The sequence below is a fragment of the Polypterus senegalus genome, chromosome 12 (assembly GCF_016835505.1).
Source record: "Polypterus senegalus isolate Bchr_013 chromosome 12, ASM1683550v1, whole genome shotgun sequence".
Lineage (NCBI taxonomy): Eukaryota > Metazoa > Chordata > Cladistia > Polypteriformes > Polypteridae > Polypterus > Polypterus senegalus.
This window is the reverse complement of record NC_053165.1, coordinates 70030693-70051971: the sequence shown is the minus strand read 5'-3', so window position 1 is coordinate 70051971 and position 21279 is coordinate 70030693. Positions and strand designations below refer to the sequence as shown.

The 21279-nt window shown below is 38.8% G+C and overlaps 2 protein-coding genes across 3 annotated transcripts in view; both read left to right on the top strand.

Moving 5' to 3' along the window:
- The window catches only part of LOC120540944 (breakpoint cluster region protein-like), a 184027-nt gene extending 169997 nt beyond the window's left edge, over positions 1-14030 (top strand). The window contains exons 17-23 of the mRNA XM_039772144.1: positions 1362-1421; positions 1933-2042; positions 6330-6469; positions 6668-6802; positions 7843-7948; positions 10053-10215; positions 10330-14030. Coding sequence (XP_039628078.1) covers positions 1362-1421; positions 1933-2042; positions 6330-6469; positions 6668-6802; positions 7843-7948; positions 10053-10215; positions 10330-10419 — 804 coding nt within the window. The 3' untranslated portion in view covers positions 10420-14030. The remainder of the gene's footprint in view (positions 1-1361; positions 1422-1932; positions 2043-6329; positions 6470-6667; positions 6803-7842; positions 7949-10052; positions 10216-10329) is intronic.
- Positions 14031-17365: 3335 nt separating this feature from the next.
- Positions 17366-21279, top strand: part of specc1la (sperm antigen with calponin homology and coiled-coil domains 1-like a) — a 107107-nt gene continuing 103193 nt past the window's right edge. The window contains exon 1 of one of the 2 annotated variants that reach the window (XM_039772141.1): positions 17366-17607. The gene's annotated coding sequence lies outside the window, so the exon portion shown is untranslated. Of the gene's footprint in view, positions 17608-17766; positions 17914-21279 lie in introns of those variants that run through there. The other variant, XM_039772140.1, reaches the window with a different exon arrangement.

Sequence of the window (21279 nt, the reverse complement as noted above, 5' to 3'; positions counted from 1 at the left end):
TGTAATTGGAGATGATTAAAGTGCTTAAATATGAATGAGACAGCAGCGGGAATGAAACTTGCAGTGCTTGGCTTACGGATCCTATTTAGAAGCCTATTAGATCTGAAAAGGTCTAACTTTATAATTTGTTTGTATGCAGACAAAAAAATAAATAAAAATAGCATATAATTGGTCCATCATAATAATACATCTTGTAGCAACCTTGCCATTGTATTTAATTATATTAGACTGCATATTAAGATTCTTTTTAACAGGATGGATAATCAACAAATAGTATTATGACACCCAAAATAATTAAAAACAAAAACTCCCTTGATTAATGGAAATGGCTTTTAGTTTGTGTGCTTTTAAATTTGGTGAGCCCTTTGTGGACTGACACCCAGAACTTGCCAGGCTGAGCTGTGGCAGAGCAGACCGTCATTCGCAGTTTGGCATGTTTCCCAGTGTCGTATATCTGGGCTGTGTGCAGCTGCCTATCATTATGGCTTTTCCAGTCTTCAAAATAGTTTGTCTTTAGGGGGCCTAGAGCAGTCGTTCAAACAGAAGGACTTCTTGTTTTTCATCGAAAAACAAAAATCAAATGAAGACTTGGGCACACAATCCCACATCGATATGAAGGATGCCTTCATCAGAGAAGACTGATGGATTATACTGTCAGCTGTTGCCGCACATTAGGATATCAGCTATGGTTCTTCACATGCCATAGTAGGTAGATAGATAGATAGATACTTTATTAATGCTGGATGACTTGGGGTATGTAAAATTTGTGCAAGATAGCCACCCAAAAAATTCACCGATCTGCACAAGCCAACATCCTTGGGTGAATTTCATCACGTTTCACTCCTTCTACCCAAAGTTATCTTACGATGGGGGCGTTGTACAACCATGATGCAATCTTGCACTGGAGAGACCATGTGTATTTCTACTAGACTAAGGGGTAGAGCACTGCTCTGTGTGTATTCAAACTGCCCATGAGCCTTCGTGAGTGTGTTGTATTGTGTTAGCTTATATCTGTTGCAGTTACTGCTGAATTTTCAAATTGCCTTTACTTTTTCATTTACCCTCATAATCAGAAAATACTTTTCAAGACAAGCTCATTATTCTCATTTGTGTAGTACATTGCTGGTTGGCCACTTTGTAAAATAGCACAAAGTAGAAATTAGGCAAGTGTCTGACTAAAAACTTCAGATACAGGAACTTTGAATCGTTTAATTAGGTGGTTTTGGAAACAGTAATTTCTAAAGGTAGCTAAACTTGAGAAGTCTATATTTGAGGGAGAGAGAGACAGTATTTGCTATAAATTAACAAATGAGTGTCCCATATAAATGAAAATATTTTAAATTCCTTTTGTTTTAATGCAGCTGGACCCACAGTCTTTACAAGACAAAGACTGGCAGAGGACTTTGATATCAATGAATGGGGTGAGTGGACTGTCCTGCTTTTTCTTAGAACTTCTCTGTAGATGAGGAAGATAGCCTTGTAATGTGTTTTTATGTGGTTGAAAAACTCTTCCATATCATCCTAATGTATAATGTAAATACAGTAAAAAGAATTAGAACTACACAAGAACAGATTATCAGAAAGATATCAAGAACCAAGAAAGCAATCTTTTTGAGGCAAAATTAAATTCCTAGCGATATGGCAAACTCTTGTTTTTTCTTTCTGAATGCTGCCAATTGATTCACAAGTATAATAAACTACTAATAATTAAAAAGTGAAGTGCCACTGTTATACAGAAGTAATATTTTCTCAATTTTGCTTCTTCTGTTTCAACCATACTGGAAATATCTGCATTACTTTATTTTTGTTTCTTGTTGCTCATTTATTTTTGTTTTGCTGCCTGGTGGGTTGAGAAAAGTACAAATACAGTATTTATGTGAGGAGGAGAATTAATTGAGCCGCTTTGATGATATTCAAGTTTTCAATTCACAGATTGAAATCAAACTCTCTATGAAGTTCACCAGCCGGGAGCTTAGTCTTAAGAGAATGCCATCAAGAAAACAAACTGGAGTCTTTGGTGTTAAAATTGGAGTTGTAACAAAGTAAGTAGAACATAAGAAATTTTTACAAACGAGAGGAAACCATTCAATTCATCTAGCCAGTTTGTTTACCTAATATCTAAGCTGTCCCAATGTCTTATCCAGTTTCTTCTTAAAGATTGACAAACGTTTTTGCTTCAACTCCATGTCTCAGTAGTTAGTTCATGAGTCCCAAAACTCTTGGCACAAAGAAATGCTTTCTGGATTCAGTTTCAAATGCACATCCCCATAATTTCCACTGATGTCCTCAAGTATGTGATTCATCCTCATGTTGCTGGATCTACTTTATCAGTGCCTATGAGGATTTTGAATACCCGAATTGGGTCCCCACACTGTCTCCTTTGTTCGAGTATAAACAGCCCATTTAGACAACTTATGTAATCTTTGTTGCATGTGTTTTTGGATTTGATAAGTAATTACTTGGAGAACAGGTGGAAAACAGACAAGAGTGTGGAATTTGAAGTGGTAGTTGTCTGGCTAGGAAGGTGAGGTTAAGGACCCCAGAGCAGTGAAGTATCTGCTATGATAAGTGCAGCACAAGGCTGCCCAAAATAGGCACAATAAATAAAATATAAAAGTTCCCTGTTTTAAATCTGAAGTCAAAATGATATGTATAAACGTGCTCAGTAAAAACTAAAACATTATGTTTATGGGTGTGTGTGTGTGTATATATATATATATATATATATATATATATATATATATATATTATATATATACACACACACACACATACACACACACACAGGGGGTCCTCAGGTTACGACACAGTTCCGTTCCTACAACAGTGATGTAACCCAAATTTTGTTGTAAGTCGAAACACACCCTAGCCTAAGTCACTTACCTATCCTAACACATTTGCAAAATAATAATCTAGAACATAAAAACACAACTAAGCCACAGAAAAAGGAAAAGGACACTGTACACTGTACTGTAGTAACAGAAAAAATGACACAAAATGAGTGTAAAAATAAATTCCTTACCTTTATTTTTTCTGATCTCTTTACAATGTCTAATTTCACTTCCCTCGTGATGGCTTTCCTCTTCTTCAAAACACTACCATATGAAGACTCTGACTTTCATTTAGGAGCCATGATAAGGGCCGAAAAGTTGTCAAACAAAGCAACACAAATAGAACACTTCCACCGCGTGCAACCAAACGAGTTCGCCAACTCCCTTGCTGTGTTACTGCATATCCTTCCACTGCGCATAACCAAACTAGTTTGCCCATGTAGTTTGTAAGTACGACGCTAATGGCATAAGCCGAAACACTCATGTCTCGATTTTTGTAAGTTTTTATGGGAGTGAGCGTTGTAAGTTCGACTCCCTCACTCATACACCGCGTACTTTTACTTTCACAGCATGCTACAAAACTACTGTAGTTCGCAAACTCCCTCACTCATATGCCGCGTACTTTTGCCACCTGCAACCAAACTAGTTCACCCCCGTAAGTCTGTAAGTACGATGCTAACAGCGTAATCCAAAACACTCACGTCTCAATTTTTTTTTTTTTTAAGTTTTTATGGGAATGAGCGTCGTAAACTCGAAACGTCGTATGTCGCGACGTTGCAACCCGAGGACCCCGTGTATAAATAAACTATTAATAGATAAATGCTGAGATGAGAATTCATCTTACAGCTAGTACAGTATAAGGCCAGTGCAGTACCAAACCATGCTTACTTGACTCTTAATGTTTTGTTTTTTTAGTGTATCCACCATAATATATTACAAAATATTAAAAAATACCAAGTTTCTGATACCAAAAGTAATTATGTTTTGGATATCCAGTATATTATTAAGATTTTTAGAAAGTCTTAAAATTAATCCAGTGGTTTAAAATGAAGGAAAATCTTTTTAAACCACAAAGGAAAACAGGAAAAGGTGGAAGGATATTAAAAACAAAAATAGAAATACTGTGGGTGCTTTGTTTCTGGATATTGTTTGCTATACTAGTCAACTGCTGAGATCTCAGTAAACCAAACATTCAACTTTGTGTAATTGCAGCTCCCACACAGGAGAGTAATATTTATGTTTGTCAAACACAACCTTAACTTGACTGCGTAATCTGTACCAAAAAAAAAAAAAAATTACAGACTCAACTGGGTTATGACTGAAAACACCTGCATCTGTGTTCAGGCTTTTATTACAGACCACTCACTGATAATGCTGCTCTAAGAAAGCTGAGATGAATCAGAAGTCTAAATTATAGAGACGGGATAGCAATACACACCACACTTGATGACATTTGGTAATCCTTCCATCAGGTTTGTAACCTTATTGTCCAGTTCAGGGTCATGGAGAGCCATTGCCCACCCTATCATCATTGGATACAAGGCAGAAGCCAATCCTAGACACACACACAAACCCACGGCAGGGCATTATTAACTCTTTCAGGCTGGATGTTGACTTTGGTTAAAGGAGGGGTTGTCGGTGGTAATCAACTGTAAATGATGACAAAGCCTGCTGTTATGTTTTAGTTGGACTCTTTTTGCTAGAAGGAAAGTTAGATTCATTGGTTTGACCGAGATTCCCTGCATAGCCAGGAGAAAACAGTGGCATAAATGGCAGCTAGCGAGAAATGGAAGCAAATGTGTAAAAGCACAATACTCCGTGAATGACATTTTGCATATAATTGCCGAATTGGACTCCAATTTTGATACAAGTGATCAAAAACGAATGTGAAGTACCAGCTTAAGTGGATTGGTCCCTTGCTGATGGAGGTGCTGAACAGGTTTGTGTGTTTGACGCACCTATAGCAAAATTTCTGTGAGAGGACTGCCACTTACGATGACAAGCAGTACAAACCAGATTGAAATGCACTGCAACCGTGACTGCTGCTGCCGCCCCTGCTCACCACAACATGAAGACAGCTTGGCAACCAGCCTGGTATTCATTCCTGGTGATGTTTCATGTTTATTTCCGTATAAAACCACTGCTTTGTGTACTATTCAGAAAACTTTTTTGGAAAAAATATTCAGCCCTAAAAGAGTTAATCAACTCTGAAGCTAATATGTGACTTTCTGGAGAAATCTGGAGAAATTTATTTACTGAAATCCTCAGTAGCCCCAAACCATTTTTTTTTCTGATGCAGCAGATGTGGTTTCCTTAGTTTCAGTGGAACCTGAACTTTGTTACACTTGTCTCCAGCCATCTCTTGGATTTTTCCTGCATTCAACTTGCAGAACCTTTTTCTCCTTCAGTATATCCTCTTTGGAATATTAAAACTGTCATGACTGTACAATTAATACCAATGTCTTCATAGGTAATAGCACAGATGTACCTCATCAAGGAAGGCTGTATTCAACATATAATACTGTACAATACAATACAATTAATTTTTGTAAAGCCCAAAATCACACAAGGAGTGCCACAATGGGCTTTAACAGACCCTTCCTCTTGAGAGTCCCCCTAGCCTTGACTCTCTAAGAAGACAAGGAACATCTTCCAAAAAAAAACCCCAGTAGGGAAAAAATGGAAGAAACCTCGGGAAAGGCAGTTCAAAGAGAGACCCCTTTCCAGGTAGGTTGGGCATGCAGTGAGTGTCAAAGAGAAGGGGGTCAATACAATACAATACAATATACAGAACAGATCAGAACAAATCCTCAATACAGTATAAAGATAAAAAGTTTTAGAAGTACGTAGCAGAATTTAACAATGGATGACATTACATAATATGATTTGGATTTGCTTATAGTCCAGGAGGCCTCATCCATCAAGCTGCCTCCCCCATTTGGCCATATATATCCAGAAATGCTCTGGATTCTGTCGTGTTAGTATTGCCAAACACTGGCACAAGCAAGTATAGTAATGGAGGACAGAAAATAAATGCACTCAATAACAGCAAATGAGAATCATGTTCTCCATCATGTACAGAAAATAAAATGATGTTGACTGTATATTGTTTATCAAACAGTTTTAATAAAAGTAGCATACAATAAAGTGAATTAAAATAATAAAAAAAGGAAGTGCATTGTTTAGAGTAAACAGTAATCACACATGGTGATAATTGCAGATAAAAATAGCTGATGGAATGAAATTGGTATCTTTTTATGGTTGTGTATTGTGTGCTTGTGGCTGGTCATTTCCTACCTTGCCACTTAAACTGTACTGGGGGGAAAACAGGTAAAAAAAATGGCGTAGGTATCATTTCAGCAATAATAAGATTGCCACTGTGAAAGTCAGATTCTTTTGTTACCACGATGTGGAAATAAAACAACTTTGAATGAATGTCATTAACAAGCATCACCCAGCAAGTTTCCCTTGCTTTGAAAACGTTTCATGTTTTCTCAGGAGAGAGAGGTCCAAGATTCCTTACATTGTGCGACAATGCATAGAAGAGATTGAGAGAAGAGGAATGGAGGAAGTGGGGATCTACCGGGTATCAGGAGTGGCAACTGACATCCAAGCATTAAAATCCGCATTTGACGTCAGTAAGTGTTTGCTGTTATGAACAGAAATTGTAGGTCCTAGGGCTTTACATCCCATTTTAAGTGTGATTATTTGTGTTATCACACAGTTCCTGGGAGTGTAACAACACTTATACACGAGCAGACAAACAAACCTGAAGGCCGAATATCGTTTCCTTATTAAGTACTGTATGTTTTAAAAGATGTTTGCTTTTCTGTCAGATAACAAAGATGTATCAGTGATGATGAGCGAGATGGATGTGAATGCCATTGCAGGGACTCTAAAACTGTACTTCCGTGAGCTGCCTGAACCTCTCTTTACTGATGAGCTATACCCTAACTTTGCTGGAGGCATTGGTAAGTGGCACTCCATGGCATATGGGCTGATTTTTTCATTTTTATTTTTTTAAGTAATAAATACTGTCTAAACTCGCTTAATCCAGACCAGGAACACATGGGTGGGGGCTGGAGCCTTTATTTAAAAAAAATGTATACATTTTGAGATGAAGAACTTTATTATAAGAGATTAGTAGTGGGCATGCCTGTGTTGGACAGAGCATAGCGTAGCTGTAGAAATGGTATTCATGAATCATTCTGGTGTTGCATTATTGTTACCCGCTAACCCACTCAAATCTAGACCAGGGTTGCTGTTGGGCTGAAGCCTATCTCTGTTAGCATAGGCCACAAAGCATTGCAGCGACAGTGGGGTTAGTTTTGTTTGGGGTACGGGTCTTGAACGGAGGAATCCCTCACAGACTCTTGGAGGACTCAAACCCTGGGCTCCTGCCCGTAATAAATAATGCTACTTTTTATATGCTATATATGGTTTATAAATATGGTGAATATAAAAACAATCATATCCAGTTGAAAAACATCCAATGTGGTTTTACGTAAATGTTATTATAATGTAGCTGCTTTTGGTCGGATGCCATCATCCTTATAATGTAGGATGTTGTCTGTTTTGGGGGGCAGTGTAAACATTTTACACTGAGAGAAAAGTGTAATGCATTACTGCAAAGAGTTCTATCCCAGCATATACTGGTGGGATTTCAGTGAGTGTGTGTTCTCCACTATGTATGCCAGTTTGTTTTTTGCAGAATACAGCAAGATCACAGGTCCACCCTAGCTTATACTTAATACTCATAGTTGCTTTTCGTGTTTAATACAAAATCGTTGCTTTTCATGTTGACATTACTTTTTAGGTTTTTTAAGTACTGGTTGAAGGTAGAATATCCAAATTTAACAGTGATTTTTTTTTTTTTTTTAATTGGGCTTGCATTGAAATATGAAGAACAACAAGAAAGGGTGAAGGCTTTCTTGTACGTAAAAAGTGTATTAAGGTTCTTAAGCTCAATAGTGGATTGCATTCACATATGTTATAAATGTTTTTCTTTCAGCCTTGTCTGACAGTGTTGCAAAAGAAAGCTGCATGCTGAACTTGCTGCTGTCTTTACCCGAACCAAATCTCGTCACATTCCTTTTTCTTCTGGACCATTTAAAGAGGTGAGAGGTGAAGTGAATAATGTTGGTTATCTCTTTACAATGTCACATGGGAAGGTGCGGGATAAATTAGGCTTTAAGTAAACTGTCAGTTCTCAGTGGTGATGTTTTGGAAGCAGGAAAAATGAGCAAACATAAGGATCTGAGTGACTTTGATGAGGACTTAAGTTTGTTAGATAGATGACTGAGTGAGAGCCTTTCTACAATGGCAGGTCTTGGGGACTGTTACTCGTAGGCAGTGGGTTAGGACCTACCAAAAGCAGTCCAAGGGAGGACAATCAGTGAATCGGCAACAGGGTCATGGGTGACCAAGGCTCACTGATGCATGTGTGAAGTGCAGGCTAGCCAGTCTGGTCCAGTCCCACAGAAGAGCACAGATAGCAGAAAAACTCCATGTTGGCCATGAGAGAAAGGTGTTGGAACATACAGTGCATCACAGCTTGCTTTGTATGGGGCTGTGTTACTGCAAAATGGTTAGCGTGCCCATCCTGGTCCCTGCCCACCAGTGCAAGTGGCTAAAATTGGCACATGAGAGTCAGGATTACACCATGGAACAACAGAAGAAGGTGGTCTGGTTTGATAAATGACCTTCTCGTTAAGCAGCTAAGTGCATGTGCATAGATAACCTAGTAAAGAGATGACAACATAATGCACTTTGGGAAGAAGGCAAGCCGGCAGAGGCCTTGTGATGCTCTGGGCAGTGTTCTTCTGGGAAACTTGGACCCTGGCATTTTTAAGAATGTTAGTTTGACACAAAACACCTACATAAAGATTGTTACAGAACACATACTGCACTTTTTGACAACGGTACTCCCTGATGGCAGTGGCTTCTTTCAGCAAGATCATGAGCTCAGCCACACTGCAAAAATTGTTTAGGAATGGTTTGAGGAGCATGAAGAGTTCAAGGTGCTGACTTGGTCTCCATATTCCCCATATATTCATACAATCATGCTTCTGTGGGATGTTCTGGAAAGAGAACCCACCTTGTAACTTAAAGGACTTTAAGGATCTGCTGCTAATATATTAATGTTAGATATCATAGGACAAAGGATCATAGGTGGCTTGGTGTCAAAAGGGGGGACCTACACAATATTAGGCAGGTGGTTAGAATGTTGTTGATGATCATTGTATATGCTGTGTGTGTGAATATATATATATATATATATATATATATATATATATATATATATATATATATATATATATATATATATAATATATATAATATATATAAATATGCTGAGAGGGATTCATCTGGTCCTCAGTCCATGTCATTAGAAAATTTATTCATATCTGATATAAGTCCCTCTTGCATTTTCTTTAAGCCTTGTAGCTTTCACTGGAACTGATCCTTTAATATCTTGGACAAGAAGTTGTCATGATGTTCGAGTATGACAGGTCTAAATCGCGTTAAACAGCATTCACTGATTTTCAACCTTCATGTTATTTAATACTGCTGTGGGCTGGTGCCCTGCCCGGGATTTGTTTCCTGCCTTGTGCCCTGTGTTGGCTGGGATTGGCTCCAGCAGACCCCTGTGAGCCTGTAGTTAGGATATAGCGGGTTAGATAATGGATGGATGGATGTTATTTAATAACTTTTTGTTTCACTTCCTAATCGATACTTCTCCTTTACCTTTTGCTGCTGCTATCTCTAGCACTGTTTTTGCTGCATTTAGTAACCATGAAGCACTTTACAGTAACCATCCATCCATCCATTATCCAACCCACTGAATTCAAACACAGGGTCACGGGGGTCTGCTGGAGCCAATCCCAGCCAACACAGGGCACAAGGCAGGAACTAATCCTGGGCAGGGTGCCAACCCACCGCAGACTTTACAGTAACAGTTTTAGAAAATGAAACGGAAATAACTCAAGACATGCCATATGCGAGATTGGGAGCTTCTGTCTATGAGGACATATATGCAGTCAAACGTTGCCCAAATGAATGTTATGCAGCACATATCTGTGTGTGTGTGTGTGTGTGTCCTTTTGTGTATGTACACTATCTTATCCAGGTTTGATGGAAATGGATAGATTGGTGAATGGATATGTAAACTTTCCTGAATGTTTTAGAGCAACTTGTAATTCATTTGTGTGTTCATTTTAGGGTTGCTGAAAAGGAAAGCATCAATAAAATGTCCCTCCATAATCTGGCCACAGTATTTGGGCCCACACTGCTTCGTCCTTCAGAAAAAGACAGCAAAATCCCTAGCAATCCCACTCAGCCTATCACGATGAGTGACAGCTGGTCACTGGAAGTTATGTCTCAGGTAAGGAAAAAATATGAAAAGCATGTTGAATCTACTTTAAAATCGCGGTTTAGGGTATGTGTAACGGTCTGCAAAACTTCCTGACATGTTTCTTTTCATTGTCTTTTGGTGAAGGTCCAGGTACTACTCTATTTCCTCCAACTTGAAACCATTCCAACGCCAGACAGCAAGCGACAAAGCATTCTGTTCTCGACAGAAGTCTGAGTCCTTCTGATTTTGATGACTGTGTTTTATCTGAATCTTTCAAAGTGGGAGCTGCAGCTGCAGAATGCAAATGGAACTTCAGATCTGAGTGTAGACCATTTTGGAAACTCCTGCTGTATTTTCATTGTGGAACGTGAGAGCCCAAGGAGTGTATGGCGACAACCACTATTGGATGCTTGTAATGTATTAGTCATTGAAGAAAACGGAAGATAGCAAAACAAGACTATACAGTGTATCATAGATATATGTATAGTACGGTTTAAATTCATTTAAGGTTTCACATGTAGATTTTTCTTTTATGAGAAGAATCTATTATTGTGTCTGACATAGACAGTTTACTGCTATTGCTGTACACAAGAAGGAAAATAATTTAAAGTATTTTTTTCCAATCCAGTTTTTATTATTATTATTATTTTTTTTCTTTTTCTTTAAAGGACCTTGCGTCTAGATGGTGGACCATACCAGCTCAGATACCTTGTTGTCATGTAACGTTAATGCAGGCTTGCACTGTCTATAGCCCCATATTGCTCATTTGTTGTTGTATTCTGTACTTTTCTGGGCATTTCCTTTCTTATTCACCCTTAGAAAGTTAACTTACAGTGGTCGTTTCACCCTGAATTACAGTGTCTGCTGACAAACTCTCTGATGGTCCTGTAGATTTTGAAATGAGGCAATCCTGCCATTAAGCTGTATAAGAAGAGTATAGTACATTGATTTAAAGAAGCAGTCAAGGAATGTTACAATAAATTATATAAATGGAAAATTAAAAACCTTAACCTCATAGGAGCCACATTCCCAAAAAAGAATCATTACTGAAACACTGTTTTGGCATATTATTAAAAGACATTGGAAACCAGTTCTTAGGCCTGCTTCATACAGGCAGTGCTACTACTGAAAAGGAGATCAGTGGCGTTTGAAACTTATATACTATAACCAAGAAAAGTGAGTATCCATTTATCCGCTTTTGTAAACCTGACTTTCAGTAGCATTATGGGAGGATGAAAATATTTTTAAGGGTATATTTCCATTTATTATACCTCCATTTGTTTGGTTATGTTCCCAGAATTACTTTTTAGCGCTGTAAATAACGTATAGACTGCACTTCTTATGACTGTAAAACATCTACTAGGTAAAGCAGCACTTGTCAGTATACGTGATGGCAAATAACTCGCTAACCGTGCGAGTGGGCAGTTTATTTTCATAACCATCGCTGTTCACCAGACATTCCTTTTTCTGTATCTAATTTAAGACTCAACATTCCCTTCCTGTAACATTTGCTTTGTCTCATTCTGTGCTGTTACACAGCAGGCCCAGTTTCCAGACAAACTCCGAGCTTCAACCAATACTGGAAACGTTTTGTTTTTGAACCATTTGTTTCTACAACTTACAAAATAAGGACAACTGTCTAGTCGTTAAAGATGAAAGCAATAGGCCACAAGATTGCAAGCCATGCAGCAGCTACACACCTACCCCAGTATCGCCTTCTGTTTCATGTCTTTGTGAATTTGCATTGTTGGTTTTTTTTTGTTTTTAATGTTTTCTTCCTTATGTCCAGTCGAGTAACCATCCATGTTTTATATCACAGCTGTACAGATTTGAACGTCTCTAGGTTCAGTGTTGCTCAGAAACGTACTGCACATTACGTGAACTATTGTTTGATTTTGTTCCAAATGCCTTTATTTCCATTATTGACATCTCCAGTTCCAGGGGAAAAACCAAGAGGCTTTGTGTCATGGAGAAGCCTCCAAATAAGCAATCATTAAACATTTTTAGTGTTATTTAGGTAGGAGATGATTTATTTTTACAAATTATTATTTTGGGAAATATTGTTTATTTATATTTTGAATGCCTTTGTACCCAGACTAAATGGACACTGCTGGATCCTTCATCTTTTCTTTCTTTCTTTTTTTTATTTAAATCAGGCATGGTTTTCATTCTTAGCGAGTAGTTTACTGAAGAATTTAACCTAAGAGCAATACATCTGTGCCAATTTTTATTTTCTGTGATTTGGATTTAGTATCAAACTGCAGGCTGTCTGTGGAAAGAGATAAAGAGAAAAGTTTTTTTATTTGAATTATTCAAATTTTACTATATTCATACTTATATCTTTAACTCTATGAAACATGCAGGCATGTTGATTTAAAGACTTTTTTTTTTTTGTTTCTACTTTATAATAAATAACCCATTTATAAATTATGTTTATGCTGTTGTTACCTAGAACAGGCTCTTTTGGGTGAGATAGCAAATGCTATAATGTTTTATAATATAACAATATAACTGGCAAACTTAGCTAACCATTCTGCTGCTTTCCTAATGGAGTGTCCCGTATTATGAACAGTAACAGTTAGACCCTGCATTTTTATTCCAAGATCAGAATGAAAGGCGCCAGATGGACCTCAAGACATATTGTAAATTTGCTCACTAATTGTTTTTTTAGTTGTTATGTTAAAATCTAGACACATGACCACTGCAACTGTTTTAAGTGACCAGGTTATCATTTAACGGTGGCTTCCCCACACCTGTATACCCTTCCCCGGATGTCACCTCCTGGCACAGGTGCTCTTTATCACCTTTTTATTTATTTATTTATCATTTTTTTAATTCCTCGTTTTAAACTGGGCCACAAAGATGATCACAGATGACTTTTGTTCAAATGTACAGGTGCCAGCCAACCAAATAAACGGCCAGCATTCCCCTTAAGTGTCTGCTTGCTCCAAGTCTTGCGGTGTCTGCTGGGCCCCTTGCCTGTTACTTGTCACTCTTCACCATCGAACAGCATTCCTACAGTATATTCTGTGTGACAGCCATAAGATAAGCTGCTAAATCATACCAGCTTCTTCTGTGAAGGGGTTTGTTTTTTGTTTTTTTTAGTGATTGGACAGATGTATCTGCCAGTTGAATCATCCACTTTAGGGCTGAGAATGGACGTTAATTCAGCCTCCATTGGGAGGCTCTTGTAACTGAAATGAAGCAAAAATGTCCGTGATGAAGTCCTCGCTAATTCAAAACCAAGTCCACAATCCAATAAAACCCTGCAGGCTTGAAACTGCTATGTTAAGATTTTTGTTTATTTTTTAAAATTTTGAGTATTTATGGAAATGGATGTTGCTGGCAATTTCTATTGGGGGTAAAAAAAAAAATATGTGTGTATGTTATTTTATTTTATTTTTTTCTTTCTGTAAAGATGGTCCGAGCGTAGCGCTCCATCTAATTTTGTTTTTTTTTTATAATTTATTTAAATAATAAAAAATAATGGTTAGCTGAGCATTTCATGACAGTCTTAGATTACTTGCAAAATATGTTTGTAACACTGGATTTATTTTTAAGATTTCCTAAATTTATCAATACTGTATTTAAGACTTTTAAATTGAATGTTGTAGTAATCCAAATCATTAAACGTTTATTTATTTATCGTTACCTTGAATACATTCATAACATTGATTAGGGAGGAAAGAAAACTTACTTTAATCTGGTGCCTAAAACCTGCTTTTTTGTTTCTTGTTCCTCTCAGAGTTGTTGTTTTTTCACATTACTGTATATTGTATTATTTGTGTCTATCCTTAATCCACAGAAATTTAAAATAATAAATCTTGTACAAAGATCACACAATGGCTCTTTAGATGTTCAGTATTTATTTTTTGATTCTCTGTTTGGAGCTATACGGTTTTGCAAACTGGTCAAAACAAAAAAGTGAAGGTTTGTTAACAAAGAGCTTGGGTTCAATCTCTAAATTAAACTTTTGCAGTCTAAAGGTGCACAGGTTTGTCAATTAAGGCTCAACAAAGCAAGCTCTTTAAAAAAAAAAATGTTTAAATTATTAATAAATAATGTGTACTTGTTGCAATTGCTAAAGACACCAGCTTTTGTGACGTTGCCCAGTAATTCCGACTGACCACTAAAGGTGACACAACATGGCAGGTAACAAAAATGAGAAATTTCTGAGTTTGAATGGCAAATGGAAACATTAAGCAGGTCTTTCCAGTCTCAGTTTGTTAAAAAGAATAAGCTGGCAGAGTGACTGGTTTTCTTTTTTTCGTTCTGTTGGGAGCTGTTCACAATGAATGGTTTGGGCCTAATGCAGATTGCGCCGTCTCTGATTGAGATGACTCAGGAGAACCTAAATGGGGGGCAGCAGTTATTAGTGGTGTGTCATGGTTGAGAAGTATCTGCTGGGTCCCCATTAACATGAGAACACATTTGTTGACTAGCAGATCCACACGTCTTGGCCTTATGGGACCCCAACCTATGTTGTGATGTCGAAAGGGAAACTCTGAACTTGAGTTCTGATTGAGGATAAGCAGGCCTGGCCAGGCATCAGTGCACCATGTGCTTGTCCTTACATGAGTACTGTTGGCATTCTTCTTCAGCTTGACTCAGATTGCCTCCTCAGGAGACCACAGCGGAGAACAATTCACTGACTACAACAGACATGTTGGGTAGATTCAGAAAGCACTTTACAAAATACGTAATACAAAATATGGCATGAGGTGCTTCAGCAATAGGTATCCTTTAGCAATGGGATAGCAATGGATGCTGTTAATGCAAAAAAAAAGTCAGCTGTTGTAGAATTAAAAACCGCATGCATTATGAGTCCTGTCCTAAGCAAATTATGTAAGATGCCTTTGCTCTGGGGTTGATATGTCAACTCCTCAGAGAACAAAAGCAGTGCCTATGGAAAAAAGTAATAGACTTGGATAAATCTAATTTAACAAAAATTCATATTTGTCTTATGGAAAAAGCAAATCCACTCCTACATTTTATTACCGCTTCAAATCCATATAGTTAGAATCCAGTGTACCAGATGACGTGTCAATGATTACAACCTCCTTAGGGAGTCTGCAGGGTAACCTGTCTGTCTTATTTAAAGCACAGACAGCGAAGGTTTGGTGTTCTCTTTGTTCTTAAGGTGTGTGAAGCTCTAAAGAGATGTCTGAGGCCTTCATAGACAAGGTTGTGGATGTTCAGGAATCTGACAAAGGATTTAAAATGAAAGGTAAATTACTTGAAATAGGTCATTATCCAGTGGGGTATAAAATAAAATAGTCTGCAAGTGCCATGGATTTCAGATGTTTGCTAGTTTGCTCAAGACTGACCTGCCTATCAAATTCAACCCAAGAGGTTGACCGTTTGACACTAAAAGAGCCCATAAGTTTCACTGCAGGTACCTAATGCAGCAGTTGGCATCAAAGTATGTGTGTCTACAATTAGAAAGAAGACCACAATTGTGACCTGCATCTGAGGCGTGCTCTAGGAAAAGGCTAAAAACAACAGACCACAGTTTGTCATCGAACATCTAGACCTTCTGGAGCAATGTGCTCTGGAGAGAAGAATCAAAGATAAAAGTCGTTTGGTCACACAAACAGCAGACCTGTTTTGCAGCATTTCAGGAGCAGAACCCCATACCAGTTCTGAGGTGGTGGTGGACATGTTTTGATTTGGGGTTGCTTTGTAGCCTTAGGGCCTTGGGTAGCTTGCAGTCATCAAGTCCACAGTGAATTCTGCATCATATCAAAGCATGCAGGAGAAAGTGAGGCCATGTGTCCAAAAGTTACAGAACACTACAAATTCACCAAGAAATGGCTCAAGAAGAAGAAATATAAGGATATGGACTTGGATGGGAATTCTATTGAAAAGTCGCAACAGGGGCATGCAGGAAAACCCACAAAGGGAATTTTGCATGGATGAGTGGTCAGAAATTTCACTGAGTCAATGTGCGAGAGTGGCAGGCAGTAAAGTGCAGTGGCCAAGGGTTGAATTTTTCCTAGTAGGCTATAACATCTAGAAATATTTTTGATAAATAAATTATTAAAAGGGCACATTGTTTTTCTTGTGTTTTAATCAGGTATATCACCTTTACCTGTAGGCACTTTTTGCATGAAATCTATTAGTTGAAAAAGTCAACGGTTTTGGTTCATTATTAAGATGAGGTTTTTCAGGCCAGCAGATTGTCCTACAATTAGTATAAAATGAAATGACTACTTAAAAGCAGTCTGCAAAACTGCAATGAAATTTCTGCGAAATGATGCAGTTTACAACAAATGCACTAAGGTTCAAAACGCATGCACCTGAAGCTTTCGGGGTTTTTAACAAAAAAATAAAAGATGCCCCGCCCTCTGAAATGTCCAGCCAGTAGAGAGCAGGCTGCTGTGATTGACAGCCTAACGAGCCAGTCTTCTCGCGGCTCTAAGCTGCGCGTTACAGTTGGGTTCTGCACCCGTCACAGCCCGCCCGGTACTATTCGATGTTGGGATGTTGGGCAGACACGCATCTCTGACGACTGAGGTGGAAACAAAATCCAGCAAAACGGTACAACTTGACGGTTGAACCCCCACGAACTGAAGAAATAGACTGAACATTGATGACAATATTCGAGGTTGCTTTTGAACATGAGTTGGGGAAACTTCGTTTCCAATATATAATGTATAAAAATAAAGGACATTGTATTGATAGTACGATAGACCTTCCATTCAAGCTTTCAACGTGGCCCCTTCTGTACGAGTTAGGAGCCATCAGTGCACCGCACATGTAAGACAAGTCCGAACACCAGGCTCACAAGACGGGAGAAATGACGTGGAGCAAATAGCAAAACAAAAGGCACGTGGACGCAGCTTTTACTTTGTTCTTGGAGCTCCGCTGAACAACAGAGAGCGTCCGGAAGATGGCGCTTGTTGACAGCGAACAAGGAGGCGAGTGACAAGTCTTCCAGTACCCACAAAGTTATGAATAAAACACATGGGAACTGTCGATTAACAAAACGGCGTTTTTAATCGTGAAGACAATGATATTCAAATAAAAAGTGACTGTAATTCAGGTCCTTGTTTATGACTGTATTCGTTTTTTTTATTTTTTATTATTATTATTTTATTTACTTCGAGCCACACATTTCTCACTCGAGAAGTCGTGCGAGCTGAGCCCCGACAGACGCCTCCCGCGTTGACAGAGACCGGACGCCCCTATCGCGCGTTCTTGGAGGGCGCCTAAGCACAGCTGCTCCTTAATTGGCTCCCGGAGCTCCAGTCAGCCAACATCCCATCATTCCGAGCGCAACAGTGGAAAAGGTTGGCAGCCAGCGTGGGATATACCGGGTTCCGGCTGGGCTGCGTGCTGCACTTTACAAGATCCACGGCAGCCGTGTGTCGCACCCGGGAGCAGCGAGAGCCCCACGCGTCCAGTAGAGTATCTCACAAGGTAAAGTAATTGTCGTCGTCGTCGTCATCATCTCCTGGGTTGGAGGGAGGGGTGGGACCGCAGAATGGAGGAGTGTTTACCAAAATGCGGGCCTCTCGTGACGGCGCTGCGCCTTGAGTCTGCCGCTGCAGTTCTTGTCTCGCTGTTGGTGAACGGGGTGTGTTGTGGAGATGACACCGCTACTTGGCCTGGGGCCGGAGCTGGAGGAAAAGGCACTGGTAGGGGAGTGCAGCTGGGCTCTGAAGAAATCAAATGTGGTTGGTCCTGCTGGTGCTGATTCAGTGTTTGAGAGGGTTCACTGCTGTGGTAAGTCTTTCTGGAATATATGCAGAGCGTTTTTGGTGAAGCAGATGCTGCTTTTTATTTGGCGAAAGAGTGTGATGGCTGCTGGTACTCTGAATTGGAGAACTGTGTTTGTAGGCTTTTAGTTTTTTTTCTAGGTATCAGAAACTCGATGAGTACAGCTTTATTGAGGAAAAAGCTGTCATTTCTTTTGGATTTGCGTGAGTAGTTGTATTGTGATTACTTATGAACGAGCGTAAGGCACCTGGTGGTGCTGAAGTTGCCTTCCGGGGCTGACATGTCAACTTCTCAGATAACCAAAATATGAGGGCTGGGAATGTTTAGGATGAGACAGGGAATGCATGTGTTGGCGGGTGGGATTGTGCAAATGATCTTTGAAGTGGCGGTGGTTTTTAAGGTGGGTTAGGAAGGAGCAGAACTATTAAGGTCCCTTCTGAGTCTTAGTCTGATGGAGTGGTTTAAAGATGATTAGCCCGGTGTTACCAGAGACAGCAAGCCCATAGCATTGTGAAGGACCGCTCCCATTCCTCCTTTGGTCTCTTTGTCACACTTCCAACGGTTCTGCAACAGCTTTTACCCTTCGGATGTACAAACTCTAAACTCTGTGAAACCTCCCCCCCACCCCGATCTGCTTCTATTAGCTTACATATATGCATTGCATCAATAACACTTTGTTTTATTTATTAGTTGTTTGTTTATTACTGTCTATTTTAAAATTTTGCCGTCTATTCATTTACCTGTTATTTTATGTATTTGTGGTATAGTATAGTTATTTACCTGCCTGCACTTGTCCTATGATTATGTATATCTTGGACTGTGGTCCCAGGGAACGTTACTTCTTGCAGCTGTATGCTGCAGTAACTGTGTGTGGATGGTATGACAATAATGCCACCTGGCTGGTTTGATAGAAATCAGGTGGAGAACTTTTGTTTCTTGGTTCAGAAAGAATTGCCCGCAGCTTAACATCAGTAGAATCAAGTAATTATATATTAAGTTTTGCTGTTCTCCGAAGTGTGGTCACTCACTATTCAGGGAGCTGATGTAGAGGTGGTGTACTCGTACAAGTACTTGGGGTTTCCACATTAGTGCCTGGCTGGACTGGTCTTTTTACACACAGGAACTATATAACAAATGGCAATGCGTGCCACTTCTTCATTAGAGACTGCTTTCCTTTGCTATGGATAGTGACATCCTTCACATCATCTACAACTTTGTGATTGCCTTTGTGGTGTGGTGGGCTGACTAGATACATCACTTCAAGCGAGGGCCACGAAACCAGCAATTAAAAGAGCTGGTTCAGTTCTGGGGCACACTCTCTGCCCCCTCGAGCAAAGCAGTAGTAGGTATTAGCAAAGGAAAGAATTACAACAAAACTGAGAGCCATTGTGAATAATTCGGTCTTTCCTCTCTCTGACAAACTAACACTAAGGACTTCCTGCGAACAAATTATTTAGCAGAAGGGTGTCAAGAAGTGCTACTTGGGATCCTTTATTTCAGTGGTTTTATGTCTTTGTGTACCGCGATTGTAATTACCAAGTCACAAGTTTTCTTCCTTTTTAGTGATTCTGCTGTTTATTTAAGAGCATTTTGTGACTTGTGTTAAATTAAACAATCCTTTAGCTTTTGTAAAAATAGTCTTTCTGTCAATTTATCTCAGTTGTGACGCTTATTGGTACTCCTGGAGGAGAGCTGGCTGTTGGTATGGCTGATCAAGGAGGGTGTGTGAAGATCTTCAACTGTGTTAGTGAGTTCAGACAGATTTGTGTTCACAGCTGGTAGAAGGAATACTCTACCCAAAAACATTTGTATATGTTCCTTACACCACATAGTTTATATTTTACTTAATGTTCTCATGCAGAGCGAGTGAAAAGCAACTGTGATAAAATGGAAGGAATTTAATGGTGACCTTATGCGGGGCCAGACGTATCTGTGTACAACTCGTTAAAGGTGTGTAGTGAATAGCGGCTAAATCCACCACTCCACTGAACTGCTCCCTAAAGCACCCGCCACAGCCTCTCTAGACCATGTGTTTTAATCTGTCAGGGTTCCACAGAAAGAGCAAAAGAAACTGAGCAAAACAATTGAGGCTGATAGGAAGAAAAAAGCTAAAATTACCATTCTCAACTCTGGAGCTCAGTTGAACAAAGTAAATGAAACTTAATAATGAGCATGGTGACAGAAGAGAAATACTGTGGCCATATTCTAATCTAGTATGGCATATTTGCCTTTCCGGTTAAGACAGTAATGTTCAGTTTTTCCTTTAGATATGAAGTCAGAATTTCTCTGTGTTTCTGTTAGTTGTTTTAGGCAGGTTTGGATGTTTTGAGTACTGTTTGTTATCCTCTCTCTTTATGACAGTCGTTTGCATCTCCTTTTGATGGTGTGTGACAAATTGTTTACTTTGAATGCATGTTTTATTATGCATATTTTCTCAAAGCTGCATATTATTATTTTTATTTTTTTACATTTATTTTTGTGTTGTCATCTTAACTGAACAACGGAGAGCACACATAATGTTCACATTTGCGGCATGTCTATTGATGTTTTTGAATGTGAATGTAAGATCTAAATGTACAGAAAACTTTTTCCCTTGCAACAGGTTATGTATATTCTTGACTCTTTTTCTCATTTTTAGTAAGGCCTCTTTTTAGGAGACGTTTCAGCATTATAGATTTTTGTCAAAGTCAGAATCTTGCATTCTGTTAGACCAGGTTAACAAGATCACTGTTACTCGGCAGCAGCTCAAAATCGCCAGCCCTAATGTGAGTGCTGACTTTTATGAGGCGTTAGATTGATTTAGAATTGTGACACTACGTCTAATTGTTCACACCCAGTTTGAAGCAAAATTCACTTGCGGTTATATTTACACATAATGTACATCTGGATCAGCGAGACTACATCCGTGCAGTGGCAGACAATGTGAAAAATTTCCGTGGAAGAAAGGGGAAAAAAAATCACTCAACTCTTGTTGTATGATCTACTTGTTTTTCAGCCATTTGTATGTTCAAAATTCATGCAAGGTTACCAGTAAAGGACGCATTCCAATAATTCTGTGTTTTTTGAATTGAATATCCACCTCTGTCCATCATTCATTGGTCAAGAGTTTTGTTTTCTTTTCTACACATCTATCCTGTTTAAGGTTTGTGCTGTTTTTATGTGGAATGAGGATCTGAAAATCATTGTGTATGTTTTTAATGTTTTTCATATTTTTTGCTATTGGAGTAATGGGTCACTTATGTTTAGTTATATCATAAACTGCATGAAAACGGGAGATTAAAATAATTTAAAATTATTATTATTATTATTATTATTATTAATAAAAAAATTTTCTCATTCGCATTGGATTTTCATTGAATAGTATTACAGGCT